Below are 23,475 nucleotides of genomic sequence, written 5' to 3'. Positions count from 1 at the left end.
AAAGACAGCAGCGGGAGCAATTTGGGTTTCAGCGTCTTAGTCAAGGACACTTCAGTTTGTCACTGCCGGAGCTGGAATCAAACCGCCAACCTTCCGATTGATAGATGACCGACTCTACCACTGAGCCACAGCTGCCCCCAAAGTGGCTCAGATATGATTAGGATGCCTCCTGGATGCGGCCCTTTTCAGGTTTTCTGGGAACATCTAACAGAGGAGAGGAGGAGACGCCAAGGCAGACCCAGAGCTCACTGTTAGTGTTTGCTTGTTAAATGTTCAAATTATTTGTTGGTGCTTTAAGTGTCCAGGGATCCCTGTGGAAGAGATATCTGATTCTGATTGGACAAAATTTAGTTAAATAAGGATTAAATAGAAAAGATAGTATCCGATCTATGGTGATTTAAAAAGGCATGTTAAAGGAGACTAGGATCTAAATGTGGATTATTAACTTTTCTATCACTCAGATATTTTGATATTTGGTCTGGGCAGACGTACATGCCCTTTCCATATCTTACACTCTGCCAAAGTGACTTGAGGAGCAGATTTGTATCAGTATTTGGACTGGTTGGTGGTATTTTCCCTGCTCTGAACACACTGTGTGCTGTTCTGAAGCTTTTGTCCACCACACCCAACCAGACAAACATGCACAGAGAGGTCCCTGCAAATAAAAGCAAGAAGGCAGGAAGGTGAGCGCCACCAAAACAATCTTTGACGAGGCCTGTTAAATGAAAGCATAATCCCTGCAGAGCCCCGCTTCCCCACGACAAGTCAGACAAGAGCTGCAAGAAAACTCAAACCAGGACTACTGTGGGTGGTCAGGACCGGTTCAAAACCAAGTGGCAAAACAAACATACACGCATGTTTTCCTTTTCTCTGAGTGATTGAATGTTTACAAACTAATTGTGGAGAGCTGGCTCGCATTAATCCTCCATACGAACATGCCGTCTGTTTGTAACACTAATTCTGTCTTGGAATGTCATTTCTAAATTATCTGTGAGAGCTCGCGTCAAGTCACATCAGCCCCGACAGAGCGCTCGCTGCTCTTTTTAATCTGGGAAATCAAAGCTGAGTAAACACGCCGATGGTATGTCTTATTCCTCGAGCCAAACTCCGGCGGTCAAGTTTCACACATACCGACACACATCTGGAGCGCTCTCGGCATGGAGGATCAGGCTTGATATCCTGCACATGTTGTGGCCGTGCGATTTTCTCAGAGGGGATCTGACCCTGACACTCTACAAATACATCACTGAGGAGGAGAGCGAATCCTGAGCTTCTGTCTGTACGGAGACGTCAGGGTTCCACTGACGGAGGCAGGAGCACTCATCCTGATTTCCAGGGCAATCTTTGATAGAGCTTTAAGACGGATTGTGATGTGATGAGCACTGAGGCAAACAGCAGGGGAAACACTGTGAGAATGGGCAGAGCAGTTATTGTGTTTGGGACATTTTGTGTGATGAACCAACAGGAAGAACTGTCAGAGACAAAAACAGCTCTAAGAAAGGCTTTGTCCTTTCATCATCTGTGCTGCTTTCAGCTGTTTTGATTCATTTCTGTCATGTTCATTCATTTAAGCATCACTTGTAAAACAGAAAATGGACATCGACAGGGTGTGTCTCTTTTCTTCAAACTTCTCCTCAGCTTTCAGTCGAATGAAGCGCACGCCAAGACGGCTAATGACTGCAATTTTTGTAATCACATCCATCTCGTAACAGAGACAGCTTCGCTTTTTAAGAAACCTTCATGATGAGAGTCTCACATACCACTTTTCCACCAAGGCAGTTTGAGGGCCAGTTCGGCAAATGTATTATGCATGTACGAAGACACAGCTGGCTGATCCCGCCTACTGTCTCTTTTTGGTCCATTTAGGTAGTTAATGTAGATTGTAGACAAGATATAGATATCTTGAAAATGTTCTGGTTGAAAAATGTAATGTTTTATTTTGATTTGTTGTAGGTTCCTAAGTGTAGTTATAAACATATTTAGGGGGATTTTTAAAATCCTTTTGTCTCTCCCTCAACGTTACACGTCTCTCTGACAGCGTCTATTACAATTCAGATTATGCAAATTAAGTGATGACGTCATTTAGCGACCTCCAATGACTTTTAGGACAGCCAATAGCTCCTTTCCTTACTGAGGAGTTGACAACACTGGAACGGGCTCCCGGCCAGGAAAACAGGTTCCAGAGTAGCACCAAGTCTTTGCTGGTCTAGAACATAGACTGTATATATAATGGACAGCGTCGCTCCGCCTTTTCCCATTGTACAGTTTTGAAGCCAAAATATCCCGTTCCAGAACGCTGACATCTTGTACATTTTCTGCAGCCAGAGTCTGCGCCTACGGAGTTTCTCTCTACGGCAGCTGTCAATGAAAGAAAAAACGAATGTAAAACCCGTTTTTTAACCTCTGATAACTAACGACAAAGAAACTTCAGAAAAAAGAGGCCTTGAACACAAAACAGTCAATCAATAACTACACATCACCACAGCATACGGATGTGAGAAACGTTCGTACGATGTGTAATTACTTTTTTAAAGTTTGACCGCAGCCCCATTCAAATGAATGAGGGAGACTGTGTTTTTTACCTATACTGCAGTCAGCCACTAGGGGGAGCAGTTTCTGTGGCGGCCTCACTTCGAGCCGAGCGAGATGATGTCCATTTTATATACAGTCTATGGTCTGGAACCACGAACCGCTTACGTCAGGGGCGAGGTAGAGGAGGGGCGAGGTTGCCGTGACCAATAAGACGATGTAAAGCAAGAGTAGCACAGAAGTGTTGGTAAAGTTGGATAAGTCCTCTTCTGGACTTCATGTGATTACGCAAAGCCAGGAGCAACACCAGCAAGCATGCTACGTTGTCCGCCATCGTTGTTATTGTGAGAGGAAAGTTTGCACTAGCGCTGCTGGGAAAAGCAGTCGGGTAGAAGTGACGTCATGACGTGTCTCTTCCACGGACTCGAGCTGGTGGAAAAACAAACTGGTGTTGAGTTGGTTCGCAAGTTGAACCAGCTCCGAACCAGCGCAAGCACCAGCCCGGATCTAGAACCAGGTTTGCGTTGGTGGAAAAGGGGTATTAAGTGTTCCAATATGCTCTTATTCATGCAAGGAGAAGTGTTGGATCTACACAGAGAAAGGTTGAGGCGGCAGCTGTCCCTGATCTCTCTTGACCCCACCAAGATACGAATCCGTGGGTGTCACAGCAGGAGCCTCTGTTGCTTGTGTTGGGTTTCACTTCTCTCCTGTGTTGGACCTGAACAGGATAAGCTCCTGCGTATGTGGCCTGACAGATGTGGTGTGAGAAAAGAAAAAAAAAGTGCAGACAAAGACCTCTGGAGAAATCATTTTCCCCTGGTGCTTAATTCTGTAGAATTCTCCGGGAGTGTGTCATTCATTTGAAGAGAATTAACTGAAGGAACAGACTTCGGTGGAACTTTGCAGTGAAACCTGATTGTTTATGACTTGATGTACTTTGGCTTGCTTTAGGTCCTTTTCAGCCTCGCTCATTCTTACACCAGGGATGTCAGTCGGTTTGTCCACCACTTTGGTTCCAAGTCAAATGTCTGAAACAGCTTTTGTACTTCCATTTCTCATGACGACTTTAAAACAACTTATACATGACAAAGAAGTATGGCACTGACATAATCCTGCTGGCTTTGTTCTCCATCTGGAGCCAACAGCAGGTCAACATTTACACATACATCAAACTTTCATGACTTTGATTATTTGCTGACTTGTCTTTAGAAAGACACATTTCTCAACAACTCCTGCACATGTTGCACTGAAATGTAGCTCAACTATTTTTATCCCTGCAGATGATTTGTGTTAACGAGGGCCGCCACAAAAGCAGACACTTCTATTCCCTGTTCTGTTTGTCCTTTTTCTCCTTCTGTTGCCTCTCCAGCCCCAGGTGACACATGGTGCACCTGGCCCTAGTTTCTTAAACCCACCAGTGCTGGTTTCTGAAGTGGACAAGACCACACAGGCAGTAAACTTTTCAGTGTCTTTACTTAGCCAACTAATGAGGTTAATGATCAACATGTTAGTCACATGACTGGGTATAAAAAAGGCACTCCAGAGAGGCTGAGTCTCTCAGAAGGAAAGATGGGAAGAGTTTGACTTCCTTGTGAGAAGCTGCGTGAGCAAATAGTTCAACAACTGCAACTGTAAAATTGCAAGGAATCAGTGGACTTCATCTACAGCAAACTTTTCAGCACCCGACCCCCCAAAAAGAAAGGTGCCAAAGACCCGCGACCCCCACTGTCCCACAAAGTGATTCAAAGTGGCTTCATACTTCATTTAGCTGGTCTGCAGGAAATTAGACGACCTACATGCATGTGTCTGTTTCCTGTGCTGTTATGAATGAACCTGCTGCTACTGATGCTTTGTAACTAACCCTAACCTCAGGAGTCATCTGACAACAAAGAAAGGCAGAAAACTCATTTTTACAGTAAAGGGTAAGATATTACATTTTTGATTCATTGGGGGGAAAAATCTCTCTCATCTTGTGACCCCTCAGAGGGTCCCGACCCACACTTTTGGAACCCCTGATCTACAGCAGGGGTTCCCAATCTTTTCACTCCACGACCCCCAAAATAGTACGAGAGACTGAAGACCCCTGCTGTCCTGAGATGGTTCGGCTCCCAGCTGGATGCAAGAACTAGTAGCCAATTTGAAAAAAAATTACATATATATTTGAAATTTAAAGAAAGCTAGAGCAGCATAATGTCCTCAGAGGTCAACAAAGTAAAAAAGACAACTTAAGATGTTTGATATTCATATTGTTGTATCTAAAATCTAGCTACAAATTTTGGATGTTTTCTTTAAAACAAAGGATAAAATATGTACCTTTAGATTTTTATTGATTTTGGAAGGCATCTTGCGACCCCCCCATCAGTGTCTTGTGACCCCCCAGGGGAACCACTGATCTATAGTACATAATATCATTAAAAGATTCAGAGAACCTGGAGCCATCTCTGTACAAAAGGGACAAGGACCAAAACCAAGACTGGGTTGTTGTGATTGTAAGGCCATCAGGCAGGGCTGCATTAAAAAACAGACATGACTCTGCAGTGGAAATCCCTGCATGGGCTCAAATCACATCTAATAACCATTGTCTGTCAATGACAATGGAGGTTAAAACTATCACACAAAGAGGAAACCATTTATAAACATGATGCAGAAATGCCGATGACTTCTCTGGAGGGGCTGAGAGCTGAGCCGCTGCTAGCTTGTTTATTGGTGATTAGTTTGTTATCAGGCCAGGATTAATATAGTGCATGTGGTTCTTAAGGCATTTACCAGGAATAGAATTATCTGCAGAGGTCTCATATTTTTGAAACAAACACACTATGTGCTATCCCATTGATTTCTGTATTCAGTGGGAGCCTCAGCTGACTTAAAATCCTCATCCTTCTAAAGTTGATGTTGTTAAAATTGTGGTTTCACAAAGTTAGCTTGAAATGTTTTATGTCCGGCTGAGATCTGACCCCAAAGGAAAACTCTTCCAAACATGCATCTCAAAGTTCAGATTATGTTAGTGTAGGTTTTAAGAGCTTTGACCAAGCTGCAACTTCTCTTCTCTCTATAGTAAGCATGTTGGTGTTCTCTGTGGCACATGTGAACCTAATATCTTACAGTACAGTAAAGGGAGGATTTAAACAGATACTTGTGTTCTGTAAATTGGTGGTTCTTTAAATGAATCAGTGTAAGACGAATCTGTCCCTCTGCCAACGCCTTCAGCACAGCTCCCCTGCCCCTGCCTCCTCTCATGATGTGCATTGCTCGTCGTTCAGAGCGCTCGTTTCTTCTGCAGCTTTAGTGGGATTTAGCCTGAGAAAGGTCAGGAGTGTGCTGAAACCACAGAGACGACAGTCCTCACTGATCTCCCTTGACCCTGGTGAGGGTACAACTCCACGAGTGTCAAAGCAAGAGCTTCTGTGGGCCGTGTACAGTTTCACCTGTCTGCCTTTCAGACCTGGATCTGAACAGGTAGAGGAGAATGGAGCTATAGAGCCCTCTCCTTTTCTTCCTCCCTCCCCTCCCTCTTCTCCTTTCTCTGCCTCTCTTTTCTTCCTGGGCAGCTAATCTCTTCTCAGGTTTAGGATTCCCGGTCCGGGCTCTTTGAGGAGGAGGAAATATGGGGTTGGGTAAACATCAGGGCTCTCACTGCAGGGATTACAACACCCATATATCACCGTGACAACTCCCTTTTCAGCGGATGACAAGTCGCCAGGACCCGGTGCGAGGAGGGATCCAATGACACTTCCTATCGCTGCTGCAGACACTGATAGCGTATACCGTCACCGTTTTCACAACATCCAGTCCGTTTATGAGGATCCGGTGTCTGCACACTCTCAGCCAACATCTTTAGATCAGTTTGAGGTTTTCACACATTATTGCACCTGATGTTTGGCTCGTAGGCATCTTCAGAGAGGCAACAACACACACAGAGAAAGAGTCTAAAGAGGTGCTTTGATCACATGTCCTCTGAGAGAGACCGCAGTTCATTGTCCGTGACTCCTTTCACTCTCAGCTCTGTGAATGGAGGTGGCACACATGGCGACACGCTGCTGGATGCATTGTGCCTCAGCAGCTGGGTGTTGCTCCGAATAATATGAAACCAGAGTCAGGCCTTGTTGGAGGAATAAACGTCTACCATGACAGACACGGTTTCAATGAGGTGGATAACTTTCCATCTCTCTTGGACGAACACGTCTCCATGTGGTCATGCGTTTCGAATGTGGAGGATTGAAATTGAATTAGTAAACGGCTGTATTTTTCCACAAAGGTGGGCGCGGCCATTCATTTATCAGAGTGATGCATGATGAGAGGCGAGGGACTTTCAAATGTTCTGCATGCTTCTTCTGTGTGCAGCTGACAACAAGCCGTCACGTCAGCTCAGGAGGATGAAATCATTAAGGGAGGGACAGAAGGATTCAGGACTTCATGGAACATACAGATTTTAAAAATACGCAAACTATTGATGTCATGCCTTCTTTAACTTCATGTCTTCTTTAACTTCTGATGAGTTTCATTCCCATAACAGTTATTTATTTATTTATCATCTAGTTCAAATTTTAGTCACTTTTTATTCTATTTTATTTATTTTTCAGTAAGTATAGCATTTTATTTTGTTTTAAACGTAAACTAAAAACGTATTTAATCAGTCTGGCTTTTAAGAAGGGTTTAACAATTTTATTACTTACCTTTTACTATAATATTGATTTAAATGTTGCTTTATTATTTTAGTAATTTTAACTGTTATCTTATTCTATTTTTATGTATTTATTCATTCATTAATTGACTTAACTTGTATTTATCTACTCAGTTTTATTTATATTTTTAGTATATATTTTTCATCTCTTATCCTTACCCTTTTTAAATCTATTTATTTTAACTATTTTTATTCTTAATTTTTTTAAAAACTTATTTTAATTACACATATTTTATTTTTGGTGTCTATTAGTCTCTATTTTATTATTATTATTATTATTATTATTATTATTATTATTATTATTATTATCATCTTCCCCAAATGTGTCTTGTCATTGTTTCATATCTGCTTCTTTCTTGTTTTTCAATCACTGTAAAGCACGTTGGGTTGCGTTTGATTTGTATGAAAGGTGCTCTATAAATAAAGCTTGATTGATTGATTGATTATTTTCTTTTTATGGTTTAATATTTTAGTGTTTTATTATCTTAGTAATTTATTTTATTTTATTTATTTATTAATTTAAAGTTTAGCAACTTATTTTCTTTTAATAGTTTAATATTTTAGTGTTTCATTATTTTATTAATGTATTTACGCTCAGCCTCTGAAAAGCGCCTAGTGCCTCCAGCACACAAGGCCTCAAAATCACTAGCTGGACTCTTCTCTTCTGTTGCCCCTAAATGGTGGAATGAATTGGCCAACTCCATTCGATCTGCAGAGTCCCTCTCTACTTTCAAAAGACAGCTAAAGACCCAGCTCTTTAGGAAGCACTATGCACTTAGCTAGACTGTTCTCCACTATTGTCCCCAGTGGCAGATCATGTCTTCCTGCTACAATTGACTCGCACTGTCCTGCTCTACTCTGAGAATCTGTGTTCAGCTCTTGAGTGACCCAGCACTTGGTACTTTGGTCATTATTGTGGTGATGTTAATTGTTGATGATGATAATGGAAGGTCTTAAATTGTTTGGTTGCTTCATTGTAGATGTTCCTTATTTACTTTGGTGCATTGCCTTTACACTGCTTGGCAGTACCTGCACCCAAATTGACTTGAAGCACTTTGTTCCTCTTACTGATCTTGTTTCCTCTTGTCTAGATCTTTGCTTGTGTTGTTCTTGTTCTCGTATGTACGTCGCTTTGGATAAAAGCGTCTGCTAAATGACATTGTAACATTGTAACATTGTATTTTATTTTGGTAAGTTTAATTTTCTGTGTTGAGTTTTAACATCTTATTTTACCTCCAGTGTTTCCTCATTAAGATATCATGAGAGCGTTTCCTCAGTTCGTTCAGCAACTTCTTTTTTATTTGTATTTAAATGTATTTTATTTTTATTGTTTTTATTATTATTGTTGCATATATTGTGTTCCTCACTTTAGGATTGTGGGGTGGGTTTGGAGTCAAGGCTGGGTTGGGATTAGGATGATTTTCTTGTTTATCTTTTTTCTTTTTCTTTTTTTTTTTCTTAATTTATTCTATTTTTAATATTTTTTGTACAGCACTTTGTGTTACAATATCATTGTATGAAAAGCGCTTTATAAATAAAGTCTGATTGATTGATTGATTGATTGATGACGCCTCAAGGATATCAAAACTTAGCTCATAATAAAAGAGTTTCTGTTCTTTGTTACAGTAATTATAGCGAAAATCTAGAACTGAATGAAAGTCTGAAAATAAATGCACAAAGCATCTGAAAGGTTTGGTTTGGATCTTGAACAAAACTTGCATTTGTAAAAATGTTGACTGGATTCTAAATATTTATATTCATTGTCACGCAGCTCTGATTATAAAAATCAAGCATTGTTAACAAGCGGCATGTTTCAGTGATGGTTCTCTGCAAGTTGTGGTTAAATGTAGAAAAGTAACTTTCTCTGACTACAAGAATATTATTGTAAGCTTTCATCAGACACTCCCCGACACGAAGCCACGTTTAAACTGAGCGCACTCATCATAATATTTACCAAGCTCTGTTTTTACTTCACTGGCTGCCGGACATTCAACAACTTACTCAGTACTAATTATCAGTAACGCTAACTGACATATCACGACTGAAGGCAGAGATCATATTGAGTCTGACTCTGGGATGACTCACTTTCAATGTGATCCAAACTTGTGAGGTTATACAGTTCATATCAGGGTTTATTGCTTTGGTGATCTAAGTTTAGTGAGAAATTTCAACTCTGCTGCATATAGCTCCACATTTTATACGTCCACTACTGCATCAGAAAATAAACTATAGACACTACACTGTAACTAAATGCGTTTCCACCGGAGGAACCAGGGTCTAAATTTAGTTCAGGGGTAGATAATCTCCCCCCTGAGAAACCCCTGCTAGGGGGGTAGTACTTTTCAAAGGTCCTGGGACTTTCGGGGGGCAGGACCTGCAATGCTGAATGTGTCTGATTGGTAGATTGACCGCAGTGTCCACAATAACACCACACACATCTGTGATTCACTTGATTTCTCTTTCTTTCATTAGTTTTTATTTGTTCTATCTTTTTTGTATGTGTGTGTACTTTTCAAAAGAAGAAGCTGTGATTCTCTTGATTTAGCAGCTTGTAACAGTAGTCTTCTCTCAGCCCACCGTGAATGCGTCTCTCCCGGTGTTACGGTTTTAAAAGTGACCCTGTAAACTGGAGACCTTCAGCTGAACGTGTCAGTGTTTGTGGAGTTTACACAGCTGTTGAAATGCACCTTAATAACTCTTCTGTAATGTAGCATATATTGGAGGGTTGACTTAACTCAGTTGGGGGTAGAGTTGTCCCTCGATCAGGATATCCAGTCATGTGAGAGTGGTGCACTGGTGAATGCTTTTTTCCCCTAAAGATATTATTTTTGCATTTCAAACATCCAGAATTGATAACTGATATCTTTTCTTGGATAAAACTTGCAACAACAAAAAAAGGTTAAACATTTGACTCCTCCCACGGCACCCTCAGCTCTTTCATCAATCTACACTACACTCATGTTGTATATAAGACCTGATGCCTGTGTTGTGTTTGCATCGGTTTGGTAAAAACCAAAACATAAACTCATGAAGTTTTCACCACCATCAAACTCAGACCGTGTGTGTCCAGTTATGAAATCCTTGCCCAGCCTCGAGACTCTCTGGTGCCAGGTGGCTGGTATTTCTGTCAACCAAGGGATCAGTCACACGGACGATGGTGGATGTGGTGCAGGATGTTGTACCAGCATCTGGTTCAAAAGTAGTTTAGCCAACTGAGCTGTCCGTCAGCACTTGAGCTCAGAATACTGGAGCAGCCAAAAAGGTGTCTCTTGACTTTCTTTACTTCCAGGAGAGTTTAGCGGTCAGGTTTCTTTGAGACAAGACTCGGTTTGTTACATGTTGTTGCTCTGTGCACAATGACACAGCTTAAAGACAGAAAAATCATTTTAACAAAGTTATTGTAATTTTTAGTTTGTTGGAAGTTTGACAGTTACAGTTTTAACTGGAGGCAAAATGAAGCAAAACTAGAGGCAACACGAATCGCCACCAGAAGGAGATACGCAAAACTGTAATCCTAAAATGTTAGTTGTTGTGCTGTTTGGTGCCAGAATAGAAGGAGTCACAATAATGACTAAAAACTGAATTCAACCGATACCAGCCACCACTGCCCGTCAACAAAAACAGAAAACTTATAGTTAAACTGGATTAGACAAAAGAACTGGACACAGAGGATCATCAAACTTCCTACAGTATGTATTTACTTTTGTATGAATGTATGACATGTATGTATATTAAAGGTTAACACCCAAAATTGAGCGTTTTAGAGGCATTTTGATACTGTATGTCGTGAAAACATTGGATAAATCGCAAGGTGTGACAGAGCCATTAGGACTTAAGTTTAATGTAAATGTCTGGCAGCCATTCCACCTTTAGCAGTCAAATCATCCATCATACTGAGTGTGAGCATATGGCTCTATCAGTATTCTCCTGTTTGTCAGTATTAACTTATTTAAGTAACACTCAGTCAGTAAGTGAGCTCACATGTCCAGAGAGACCCCCGATATCTTTTCGCCACTGTGCAAAACAAGCCTAAACAAACTTGAAAGCGGTTAACAGGTCTTAGAGGATTGTTTTGCATCCAGCTAAGCCACGCCCACTAAAAAACGTCACACAGTTTACTGACAGTAAAATGGTCCTTGAGCAACGTCTTTCAAAAGATAGAAAACAGAAACCAGGGGCGGCTGTGGCTCAGTGGGTAGAGTCGGTCGCCTTACAATCAGAAGGTTGGCGGTTTGATCCCAGCTCCAGCAGTCACATGTCGAAGTGTCCTTGAGCAAGAGACTGAACCCCAAATTGCTCCCTCTGTTGTTCAGAGGTGTTTGAATGTGTACAAATAAGATCAGCTAATACTAATGGTTCCTTACATTAGCAGCCTCAGTGAGTGAATGGGTGTGAATGGGTGAATGCAACGAGTAGTATGTAAAGCGCTTTGAGTGGTCAGACAGACTAGAAAAGTGCTATATAAGTACAAGTCCATTTACCATTTACCAGAACACAGACCTGCATCAAACCATCCAGCTGCTCTGAATGTAGAGAATCAAAGATTGTCAAGGTCATTGTTTCAGGTCACTCTCACTGTGCTGAGGCTGACACTCACACAGAAGGAAAATCCAAACATCAATGAGCACTGACTGACTCTGTTAGAGACACAAAGTTAACGTGTTTCAAACTGCAGACAGGAGCAATCACATGTTTGAAGTGAGATATATTTTTCTAGACTTTCAACAAAGAAACTCGACCTTTCTCTCAAGGGAACAAAACATGTGATCCAGATTGTTCTGCTGTGGGAAAACAAGCCAGCCGTCGTGTGACAGAGATGAAAAGTTTCCTCAAAAGCTGAATTTTATGGGAACAATCCTACGTGGTGCCTGGTGCTCTGTTACCGCATATAATCACAGCCCAATTTCAGACATTCATGGTTTTCATTTGGAGGTTTTTCATGTTTTAATTAAAACAACAAACACCGAAGACAAAAACAAAATATACGATGAAGAAAAAAAGGAGAGCCTCTTTCACTAATCAAACTGATTGCCTGAAAATGTTCACTTTGTGTGCATTATTCCCCGCCGTCAGATCTTTTTTATTAAAGCGGAAGAAATAAAACAAACTCAGAATTTGTGAGCCATTTTCACATCGACTGTGCGGCTGACAAGAGGAAGTGTTGGCAGGCGTCTCGACAAGTATGAATACAGCCATCTGGGAAGAATTATCCTCATTATAACAAAAAAAAGCTAACAGTGATTTATACGAGGCTGCATTCTGCTGTTCCACTATCTCATAACGATAAGCATTTTATCATGCTGAAACACGCATTATCTCCGTCCACTCCCTTCCTCCCTTCTCTCTGTTGTCTCCGAGGAGTTGAGGCAGGATGACTAATTAACGACATTAGTCTCCATAATTCGGAGGAAAACCATGATGTCCAACATCCGATAGCAGAATCAAACTCACATGTGGACCGGCAGAGGATCTCATGCTTCACTATCAGGAACACAAAGCATCTCGTTTTAATTAGGCGGCAGTGTGACGCCAAAGCCCGGCGCTGGATGTTAAATGGCCGACCACAGAAGACCGGGCCTCTTCCTTCAGCTCATCGTTTTCTTTGCAGGAGAGGATAAACCCGTCCTGTTCAAACATCCCCTCGCCCGAGGCACAGAGGCTTTTACAATTGATTTGTTTAGTGGGAGCAACTGCCAAGAAAGTTCATTTATCACCCTGCTGTTGCCAGACAGGAACATAACTCATGATGGATGTCATATTTAAGTCCTAAGTCGCCATGAATATTCAACATTTAGCGTGGCTTTGCCCCTGCACATCTGGCGTGAAAAGCTGTGAGTTTACTTGGCAAGGTAGCAGGAATCCTGACTTTTCTCACTGTGCTGGGTGAGTGATTTCACTTTATATAATTCTGCAATAACCGTGCAGTCAGGTACAGATTTCAAGTCGACCGCATCCACCGGAATGACTCCAGTGCACACACTTGGCAGGCCTCACAGCAAACCTCCTGGAAGTTTGGTCTACACATGCGGTGGTAATGCTGCACGGTGCTTTTAGACCCAAAAGCTGTCTTGCATCTTTTTAATCTCTCTGGATTCAGTTGAAACAACATCGCTCAACACATACGGCGGAAGGTGAAAAGTTGACATCCTCTCCTCTCAGTCACACGTGAAATTAAGACTCACCTGTCCAAGAGTGCACACACACACACACACACACACACATACACACACTCACATGAACGTGATAAAAGACAGTCGTGTTGCCTCAAGCGTAAAAGCATGACAAGACATTGTAACAAAAGACATCTCTGTTTAGTTTGGCCTCTCTTTAATATTCTGGATTCGCAGCACAGCGCTGAGGGCGGATGTTGCTCAGTGGTAGTATTTCAGAAATCCTGAATTAAGACGGGTCCAGTGGTGGACAAAGTACACAGCTTCATTACTTAAGTCAGAGTATAGATCCTCCAGGTCAAACGTTACTCCAATACAAGTGAAAGTTGTTCATTCAGATTAGGTCTTGAGTTAAAGTCCTGGAGTACTTGCTTTTAAAAATACTGAAGTATTCAAAGTACTTTCTTAAATATCTCTAAACGTATTTTCACAAAGCATGATGACAGTCAAGAATGCATGGGTGTACATTCTGCTACATTCTGTTTATCTAGAAAACATGATTTCATATCTAAAAAGTAAATCATGAAATATAAACTAAGTTACTAAAAGCACAGACAAGTCTCAAATGTTCATTTTGAAAGTCCCTAGAGTTAACACTGAGCTGGGTCGATCAGCATTTTCCATCGATGCCCCTAAATCAGGGGTGTCAAACATATGGCCCGCGGGCCCAAACCGCCCTGCCAGAGGTTCCAATCCGGCCCACAGGATGACTTTTGGAATTACAGAGAAGACATTGACTGCAATTTTTCAATAAATGTAACTGGTATTTCAAATTTGTCCTACAGGGGGGGCACCTGAATGGCACTCTGGGACTTTTTTTTCTCAAAATGAGGAAAAAGAATATTTGCAGTTTGCATAATCCGGTGGAAAATCATAGACTTTTTGGACCGGCTGGGGGGTCCATAAAGGTCTAGTATAATCTATCTGTTTGCAGTAAACATTACACTCTGTGTCAGGTGAATGGGTAACCTGTGTGTTTGGTGTGTTTACAGCAGGTTTCAGGGCTTAAAGAATATAATATATGGCCCTATATGAGACTCCTCATGGCGAGAAATACAACAACTGTTTTTGTAAAAAGATAGTTCATGAAATATAAAAATTTTCAGAATGTACTTGTACTTTTTTTTGCAAACAAAGGGAAACATTTAGAGTTTTTGTTATTTATAGGTTATTATGTTATGATTTTACAGGTCTGGCCCACTTGAGATCAAATTGGGCTGAATGTGGCCCCTGAACTGAAATGAGTTTGACACCCCTGCCCTAAATCATGGAATACCCTCCAACAGACTTTAAAGCTGACATCCATTCCCTCTTGTGCAGAATTTAAGACTTTGATCTCAGACCACTGTGTCTCAAACTGTATCTGCTTTAATTAATATATTATTTTGTGAATGACTGTGTGTAAATAAAAATATGGCCGTGGTGCTCAGGTAGAGATCATCATCACCACGACTAAATGAATGGACTGATCTGAACAACAAGTACATGAACAGTTTACAGTCTTTGTGATCTGATTTCAGAAAAGAAAATTCATCAGCTGCAGTGTTTATCTATCTATGTAGTCGATCAGATATCGGAATCAGGGTTTTACAAAGTATTAAAATCGTCAACATTTCACTCTTTTAACACTTTTGCTTTTGTAATGTCTTAAGTTAAATAATCTAGCCTGCAAAAAAGTCAAAAGAAAACATTCTTCATGTGACCACTATATCTGATTCTCTTGATTGAAATAAAAATGCCATGGACATAAAGTACAGGTCTGCATTGCACTTTTACAACGGTCCCTGAATGCACCTGCAGTGACAGGCGCTCTGGACAGACAGTCAGATGAGCATGACATCCCGTCATGTAAATAAGATAAATAACATAAGGATATTAAGAACAAGTTTAAGACCTGATCTATAAGATAGGCAACCCTCAATTACTTCTGCTGTGATCTGGCGCTATATAGAAAATAAAATCAACTGAACTTCCAAGGGGGGCGGGGGCCGCTGTTGGGGGGGCGCCCAGTATAATGGTTGGGGAAACACTGAGCCGACTTCAAAGCAGTAGTGAGTAACTAGTGCACTAATAGAAATGTATTAGAGTCAAAAATATGATAATTGTCTTTCAAATGTAGTAAAAGTTATAAGTTCCTCCCCAAAAATAATACTCAAGTAAAGTACAGATACTCAAAAACTGTACTCAAGTACATTTACTTCGTTACTGTCCACCACTGGACGGGACCAGCAACAAACGTTAAAGGGATTTATTTTGAATGTTGTTCACATCATGCAGTTTGAGGAAACCTTGGAATACAGGCTGATTGGCACTCCCGAGACAGGATAAGGCAAACCTCCTCTCCAAATTGAAGGAATTTCCTCTTTAATCCTGCACAAGTTTGCAAACTTGCACTGACTTTGCATGTAATCCCACCACAGTCAGAAAACACGGTAAGAGCTTACCTTTGACTGACGAAGCTGGATGCCATAGAGGAGAATATTCCGGAGCTTGGAGGCTGAGGCCAGCTCCATGATGCCATCCGGCTCCACCTTCCTCCCGCTGATGGACGGCTCATCTGCACAGCTCAAATGCACCTACCAAAACAAAGACGCCTTATCAGAGAGTGCTTCACCAGAGCTGCAATTTTACCTCTATCTGCAGCAATTAGTGCTCATTGTTCAAGCTGTCATTTCAACACGCTGCGACTCAATGGGCCTGTTTATTCAAGGAGGATTTGGGAGGCGTGCGCTCAGCTGACAGTAAACAGAGGTTGGTTGATATGCAGTCCTGTCTGAAGATATACGACTGTCTAATCTTGTAGTCTTTCAAGCCTTGGGGGTCTTTCTTTCTTCAATTAAGGCAGCAGAATCCAGACACATGAGTTCCCATTACTTTATCATCCTCTCAGGAATATCTAAAGCGAAGCCAATTTCCAGAACTGTCCCACTGACAGACTCAAATGTAACTCATGATTTATTCACTGCAATTATTTTGTCATTCATCCTTAAAGACTGTGGCAGTGAGACGAGAAGGCAGGAGAATCGCTTCAAATGTGTCAAGACATCTGCTCCGAGCCGGCAATCATTACACTAATACTGAAATATCCATCATGTGTTTGCTGTCATCGGGTGAAGTTCACACTGATGACTTCAGCGCATTAGCAGGTGTTTAACATCAGTCTGCTGAACACTGATGCCACTGAAATATTCCTGATGACATAATGAATAGATGAGTTTTGAATACCAACTAACGCACAGACACAAGGACAGAGACATTTTAAAGCTCAAGAATGAGTCTCTCTTTTAATATGCAAACCTCTTCAAGGCCTAAAAGGTTAAAGGTGATGTATGCAATTATTGGGCGGGCATGTTGTTATGCTGTGAACTCCCAGTCCCAACACTACTCATCCAGAGCTCCATACCTCATCAAAACTACCTAAAATGGAGTGTATACTCCCAAAGGATAAGATACCCTCCACAGTGGGGAGATATTTTTACTCTCAAGGTGTCACTCGAGTCCTCAGGAGCAAGGATGGGAAAGTTGAAGAGTAATGGATGTTAAAGGCCTTTCACACCTCATATTCATGGGATAACAGATCTAACATCTAACACGGTGTCCGGTCCGTCTCCGATCCACTGCGGTCAAGCTCTGTGCTCTCTCATCCGTCAACACCCACCGGTTGCGTTTTCGGAACACAGCACGGAGCAGGACCGCCGTACAGCTGGAGTCATGTGACCGAGGTTTTCCCGCTATAATCCCTGAATCAAGGATTGTCCTCCTCCTCCTCTCTTCATCCATGTTGTCTTTCTGGTCCTCTGAAAACCTCTGACCTGTTGACTCCAGGCCTGGCTCCGCTCATCATGACTTTGGTTTGTTGTTGTAGTTAAGTGAAATACGATCTGGTGATAACACAGAGTGTTTTATTCTGAAAATTAACCGGATGTTTTCATTTTGTTTTGGTGAAACCTGACTTCCTGTCCCGCTCCATCTGCTCTGTTGAGATTGATGCAAAGTTTTGCATATCTAATCCATTTTGTTCCGGCGTGCCGGATCAGAGACGCAGCCGTACACAACAGGTGGATCCAGTGGAAGTTAACACATTGACTAGAATAGAAACCTATCAGATCCGGTGCAGTGACAGATCGGAGATGGACTGGACAGATTTGGTGGAATTTGGCCTTTAGACTGACGCCTGGCTTTAGTCACAGGGGAGGTCTACTGAAACAGTAAAATAAGAGAGCTAAAAAAAGCTACAGGTCAGAACAGGACGGATCTTTGTCAAGAGTATTTTTTTAACCTGAAGATTAGAGAATGTGAAAGCCTCATGAGAAAAGATGTCCTTTGTATTGTGCCACTTGAATCCATCTCAGAGGAAACACACTTTCCCCTATCAGTGGCTAAAAAAGACAAATGAAATGCATCCTGAGGAGACAGATTGTGTTCTTTGATTCAATGTGGAGTTACTATCATGCACACCCTCACTGTTTCAGAGTGGCATCAAAACAGCTCCTATCTGTCGAGGTATGGACTCCACAAGACCTCTAAAGGTGTCCTGTTGAATCTGGCACTGAGCCATTCACTGCAGAGCCTTTAAGTCTCATGAGTTTAAAGGTCGGGCCTCCGTGGATCTGACTTGTTGTTGCAGCACATCCCATAGATGCACGATTGAGATTCAGGGGATTTGGAGGCCAGGTCAACACCTTGAACTCTCTGTTAGTTCCTGAAAGTGTTCCTGTCCAATGTTTATGATGTGGCAAAGCACATTATCCTGCTCAAAGAGGCCGGTGTCATCAGAGAATATTACCAACAGCACTCATCTTTAAATGCACACTGATGCAGTTTTTGACCAGATATGTATAAATAATGGACGTAGTATCCGTGACGTCACCCATCTGTTTCTGAAGCGCTGTTTTGAGGTCAATCTTCTGCGGCAGCCATATTGGAAATGTCGAACTAAACACATCTGCTGTCTAGCCAGTGTGACATAAAGAGGCAGGCTTTGAGCCTCAAAACTACATCATGTGGAGCTTCATTTAAAAACCCTGCTCAAGGCTACATCACCTCCTTTTCACAGACTGTTTGAAACAGTGACCTTCAGTGTGCTCTCTGCCCTCGAGGCTACCACCCACACTTCAAACTCCATTAACCTTCTACTGATCACTGCCATGTGATTTGACCTGTGATAAATGACAACAGAAATAACTCCTTTAAAATGCAAGGTGAGAAGGTAGTTTTGGTCTCATCATTTACAACCGTGAAACTCAGGCTCTGAGTTCAGACACATGAAAACGTGACCATGAAATCTGGTCAGACAGGAAGGAACCAGAACGCTGTGTCTGATCTGATTGTTTACAGAGTCACTCAAGATGCTTTGATGCTTTAAAGATACTTACACTACCAGTCAGAAGTTTGGACACACCTCATTCAATGGTTTTTAATTATTTCCAACATTGTAGATTAATACTGAAGACATCAAAACTATGAAATAATCTGGTTTTGCCATAATCTGGATTACAACAGTAGTCAAATAGGGCTATCCATTGTGTACTAACCCTACCTCTGAACAACACAACTGATGGTCTCAAACACATTAAGAAGGCAAGTCATTCTACAAATGAACTCTTGACAAGGCTCATGTTAATAGAAACCATTCCAGGAGACCACTTCATGAAGCAGACTGAGAGAATACCAAGAGTGTGCAAAGCTGTCATGAAGGAAAAAGGGGGCTACTTTACAGAATCTAGAATATAAAACATATTCTGCTTTGTTTAACACTTTTTTGTTCATTAAATAATTCCATATATGTTCTTTCATAGGTTTGATGTCTTCAGTATTAATCTACAGTGTTTACAATAATTAAAATAAATAGAAACTCTTGAATGAGAAGGTGTTTCCAAACTTTTGACTGGTAGTGTAGATTTCAGGCCTACAGTAATGAAAATATGTATAATTTGTTATTCTGGTGTTGACTAGCAGGAGTGAAAAGGTTTAATTGTTGGGTCAACATACCCACATCCCTTAAAATAACCCATGTCTTGGGTTTGATTGGTGGCTCAAGGATTCTATCTGCAGTTAATGTTAATTCAGTATTGTGTGTGTGTGTTCTGTAGTGACCCATTCACCCAGTGATTAATATGAAAACATGAGAGATTTAACAAGACTACTTTACAGAATCTAAAATATAAAACATATTCTGCTTTGTTTAACACTTTTTGGTTCATTAAATAATTCCATATATGTTCTTTCATAGTTTTGATGTCTTCAGTATTAATCTACAGTGTTTACAATCATTAAAATAAATACAAACCATTGAATTAGAAGGTGTGTCCAAACTTTTGACTGGTAGTGTACACTGTTTTATACAAGATTAGACTAGAGAGGACTCATAGAAAATAATCCTATATAATGTAATAATGAAGAACAGATATGAAGAGTGACTAATAAATAAGAATAGAGCAGATCAGCAGAGAGTAGAAGGAGACATGCTGACACTGGGAGCTGTGGGAATCTGGTTTTGTTTTGGTGTGGCAGGGAGTCAATCCCACCAAAGCCGGCTTCAGACTCTGTGTTTACATGTGTGAATCCCTGAGTGTGTGTGTGTGTGTGTGTTGTATATGTGCTCCGGTCTTTATTGAAAACTTCAGCGTACTAATGCTGCGTGACATCTGCAGTGATCGAGACTTGTCGGCCTCTGCAGGTTTATTTCTTTCTCATTACCGAGCATTGCTTTGGCGCTTGATCTGTGTGTAAGTTGAAGAGGTCAATTCTCCTGACTGAACGCGGGTAAACAGCCTTTTCCACAAATATTTAAATGTTTCTTGGAGATCTGATCAGATTGTGTGAGGGTTTTTCTCTCCGTGTTCCTCTGTTAGAGGCGGACGTCCATTTTTAAACAGTGAACGAGGCCGCCCGAGCTGCAGCGCTCTCCTGGGAGGTGTAGGGTTTCCAAACAGCTACAGAGCTCATCAAGAGACCTGAGGTGGGCTACAGGTGACGTTTTTACAAGCAGAAAAAAAAAGAAAAGGATTGGCTCACTGTGTATTACATGTACTTGGAAGAAACTGAAACCGTCCTGTGCCAGATGTCTGTATTCAGCAACATGTAAAGAAGAGTTCATTCAAAGTGTGGGAAATGATACTGAGACATGGAGAAGTCTCAGAGCACGCAGACCTGCAGGAGCTCTCTCTGCACCGACTTCTGAGTCCATGTGATCTTTGAAGAAGGCTGTTCCTCCAAAATACCATTTTACAAGCTTTCATGGCATATTTGCACAAATAAATCTAATAGTTTGACAGCACTGAAGCCACGTCTGCACAGATGAATGTGATATGTGTGGACTACTGTAGGCAGGGAACCCCTCACAAGTCAAAGCAAGTTTAATCGAGGAAGCTGCGTGACATTTACACGTATTACACCCGAGGTTTCTGGGGTTTATTTTTAGTTCAAACGCACGATACAGAAGCAGTCGGGCTTTCTCGGCTCTGTTTTCTTCTGGTGGGGGTTTATTTTGGCACTGGTCTACACAGGTCCGAGTTGAGATAAGCTGAAGTCGGCTTTCGGGACAATTTTCCCCATTTCAACTCTGCATGCCAGAGCTGCCGTGCATTTAAATCTAGGGTTGGTAGTCTCGGTAAACCAGCATGAATTTGAATGTAGCTTTTCCTCAGGACTCCGTCTAACCCCTCCCCTCCTCCCTCGGAGCTCCTCCAAAACTACGCCCCCCCGCTCACATGCACGAGTGCCGCTGATTCTCGACCATATGATGGTGACTGATTCAAAACCGGTCCTCACCAAAACATTATCATAGTGAAAGTTAAAAACACAAACAAACATGGCTGCTGTTAGTACTCACAACTATCATGCTAGCATTATCCAGTTGTACCAGTGACACGATATCAGGAGAAAAGTTATAACACATATATAATACTGTAACAGCTCTACTGTTTGTTAAACGTGTTCAGTGTAGATGTTCTTAATTCCTACAGTGTTGACGGTCAGTGAAGGCATCAGGAGAGGTGTAGAGTGTGCAAGTGGGAGAGAGGAGAGACAAGAGGAGAAGTTCTTCATTCATTCAAACACTGATTGTTGTTTTGTTGGTTGGCGTGATCACGGCAAACAGTGACCGGTTAATAAAACTCAACGTGTTCACGAATCAGCTCGTCATCCCTACAGAGTCCAGACGGACGCTACAGTACATATATATTTTCTGTAGGACTTACTGAACGTCATTAATTATTCTGCTTGTTGGTGAGAGCTTTTTAGACTCTGATCCGGACTACAGTCCTGAGCAAAGCACCTCATCAGGTCAGAGGGGACAGACCCGAGGACGAGCGAGAGGGGCAGTAAATAGAGTCAGGGGAAGTAGAGGCAGGAGAGGGGGACTCGGAGGAGTGAACGCCAGGGAAATGTACGCGCAGGAGGAGGGCAGAACGGCTGGACGGGATTTGATTGGTTTAAAATTTGGGGAGCCAAAAAACGCAGATTGGTTGGTGTTTTCCCAGGTTTACTCCGGCTGTTGATAGCAGTTTTTTTTCACTCTTTTTTAGGAACACATCATGTATTGATCGCCATCAGGACATAAAGATCATTTTAACCAGTATTACAAAAAGTGTATCTAAATCTGATTATCAACCCCAGCTTTAATGCAGAGTAGCTCCTGAAACACTCAGCATAGACAACTTCTTCACTGATTTACACATCAGGAACACAGAGAGTCACCTTACAGGGATGTGGACACTCTGGAGTCTGAAGAGTGGAGGATGGACTTATGGATTGTATACTATTATTATTATCAACATGATCAATCAATCAATCAATCAATTTTTATCTGTATAGCGCCAAATCACAACAAACATTATCTCAAGACGCTTTTACAAACATAGGAGGTCTAGACCGCTCTATGTCAATATATATATAATCTATCAGAATATATATATAAAAAAGAAATGTTCATCAAAGACGACAGATTGGCAATAATCCTCCTGTCAGCCACCACCTCCACAGGGTCCAGGACTGAGCTGGCCTTCTTCACCAGTGTGTTCAGTCTTGCTCTCCTGTATCCTGTCCACCCACAGCAGGTGAAATCCTTCCAATGTGGTGTTCGTGTCCGGTGTTAGCTCTGTTAGCATGATGCTACTCTGTCAGTATTCCCTCTGGTGCTGGGTTAGCTCGTCCACCTTATCGTAGACAGATCTCACATTCCCCATAATGGTGGGTGGAAGGACAGGTCGACGTCGTCCCTTCCTAACTTGCACCTCAGTACCAGCACGTCGTCCTTGCCTCCTTCTCCTCAGCTCGCAGGGAACATTGGGCCTAGTATCGTTTAGCATCAACATGCTAAGGGCAGCTAACATGATGCTAATGATGGTATTCAGTTCCACTCTCCAAATGAAGTATCTCAACAGTTGTTGGATTCTTTCCCCAGAGACTTGTCACAAACACTCCTGATTATGCTTTACAATGTCTTTGGTTAAGTCCATTACTTTTCACCTTTAGCCACCATGTCTTTCACTTTTAGGGTTATGAGAGATACCAACAAGTTTTGGACATAGACTGTATAAATAATGGACGTAGAATCCATGACGTCACCCATCTGTTTCTGAAGCGCTGTTTTGAGACCAGGCGGCGGCGGCAGCCATATTGGAAATGTTGAACTCAACATAACTGCTGTCAAGCTAGTGTGATGTAAAGAGGCGGGCTTTGAGCCTCCTAGCCAACAGCTACAGTGTTCCCGTCTGTCAATCAAGTCAGCTGTGCCTCTCATTGGAAAACTTGTAATCTGAATATCTTCGAAATTGCCACGTTGGATAAAAATTAACCCCCCGTGCAGTGTATGCCGATCAAGAAATGAGCTATCCAGGCTACACTTGTTTTTTGTACCAGGCTGTAAACATGTTTACTTCTGCTTTAAAGATCGGCTTTTATGAATTTGTGTGTATGTGGTTTCCAGTACTTCCGGAGCCAGCCTCAAGTGGACACTCGATGAACTGCAGTTTTTAGCACTTCCACATTGGCCTCATATTTTTAGACCGGAGGTTGCTGCTTGGTTTTGGACTGATTCAAATTAGTTTTTGGACACTACATCTTTGTTGACAATTCTTTTGTTTCTGGCTA

At 41.7% G+C, this 23,475-nt stretch overlaps 1 protein-coding gene across 1 annotated transcript in view; it reads right to left on the bottom strand.

Annotated features, from left to right (window-relative positions):
- The window catches only part of crppa (CDP-L-ribitol pyrophosphorylase A), a 63,809-nt gene that overhangs the window by 14,212 nt on the left and 26,122 nt on the right, over window positions 1-23,475 (bottom strand). The window contains exon 9 of the mRNA XM_034698648.1: window positions 15,825-15,956. Within this exon, the coding sequence (XP_034554539.1) occupies window positions 15,825-15,956 (132 nt within the window). The remainder of the gene's footprint in view (window positions 1-15,824; window positions 15,957-23,475) is intronic.

Source organism: Notolabrus celidotus, chromosome 12 (assembly GCF_009762535.1).
Source record: "Notolabrus celidotus isolate fNotCel1 chromosome 12, fNotCel1.pri, whole genome shotgun sequence".
In the NCBI taxonomy this organism is placed as follows: Eukaryota; Metazoa; Chordata; class Actinopteri; order Labriformes; family Labridae; genus Notolabrus; species Notolabrus celidotus.
The sequence above is the reverse complement of the archived record's forward strand: the minus strand, read 5'-3'. Positions and strand labels throughout refer to the sequence as shown.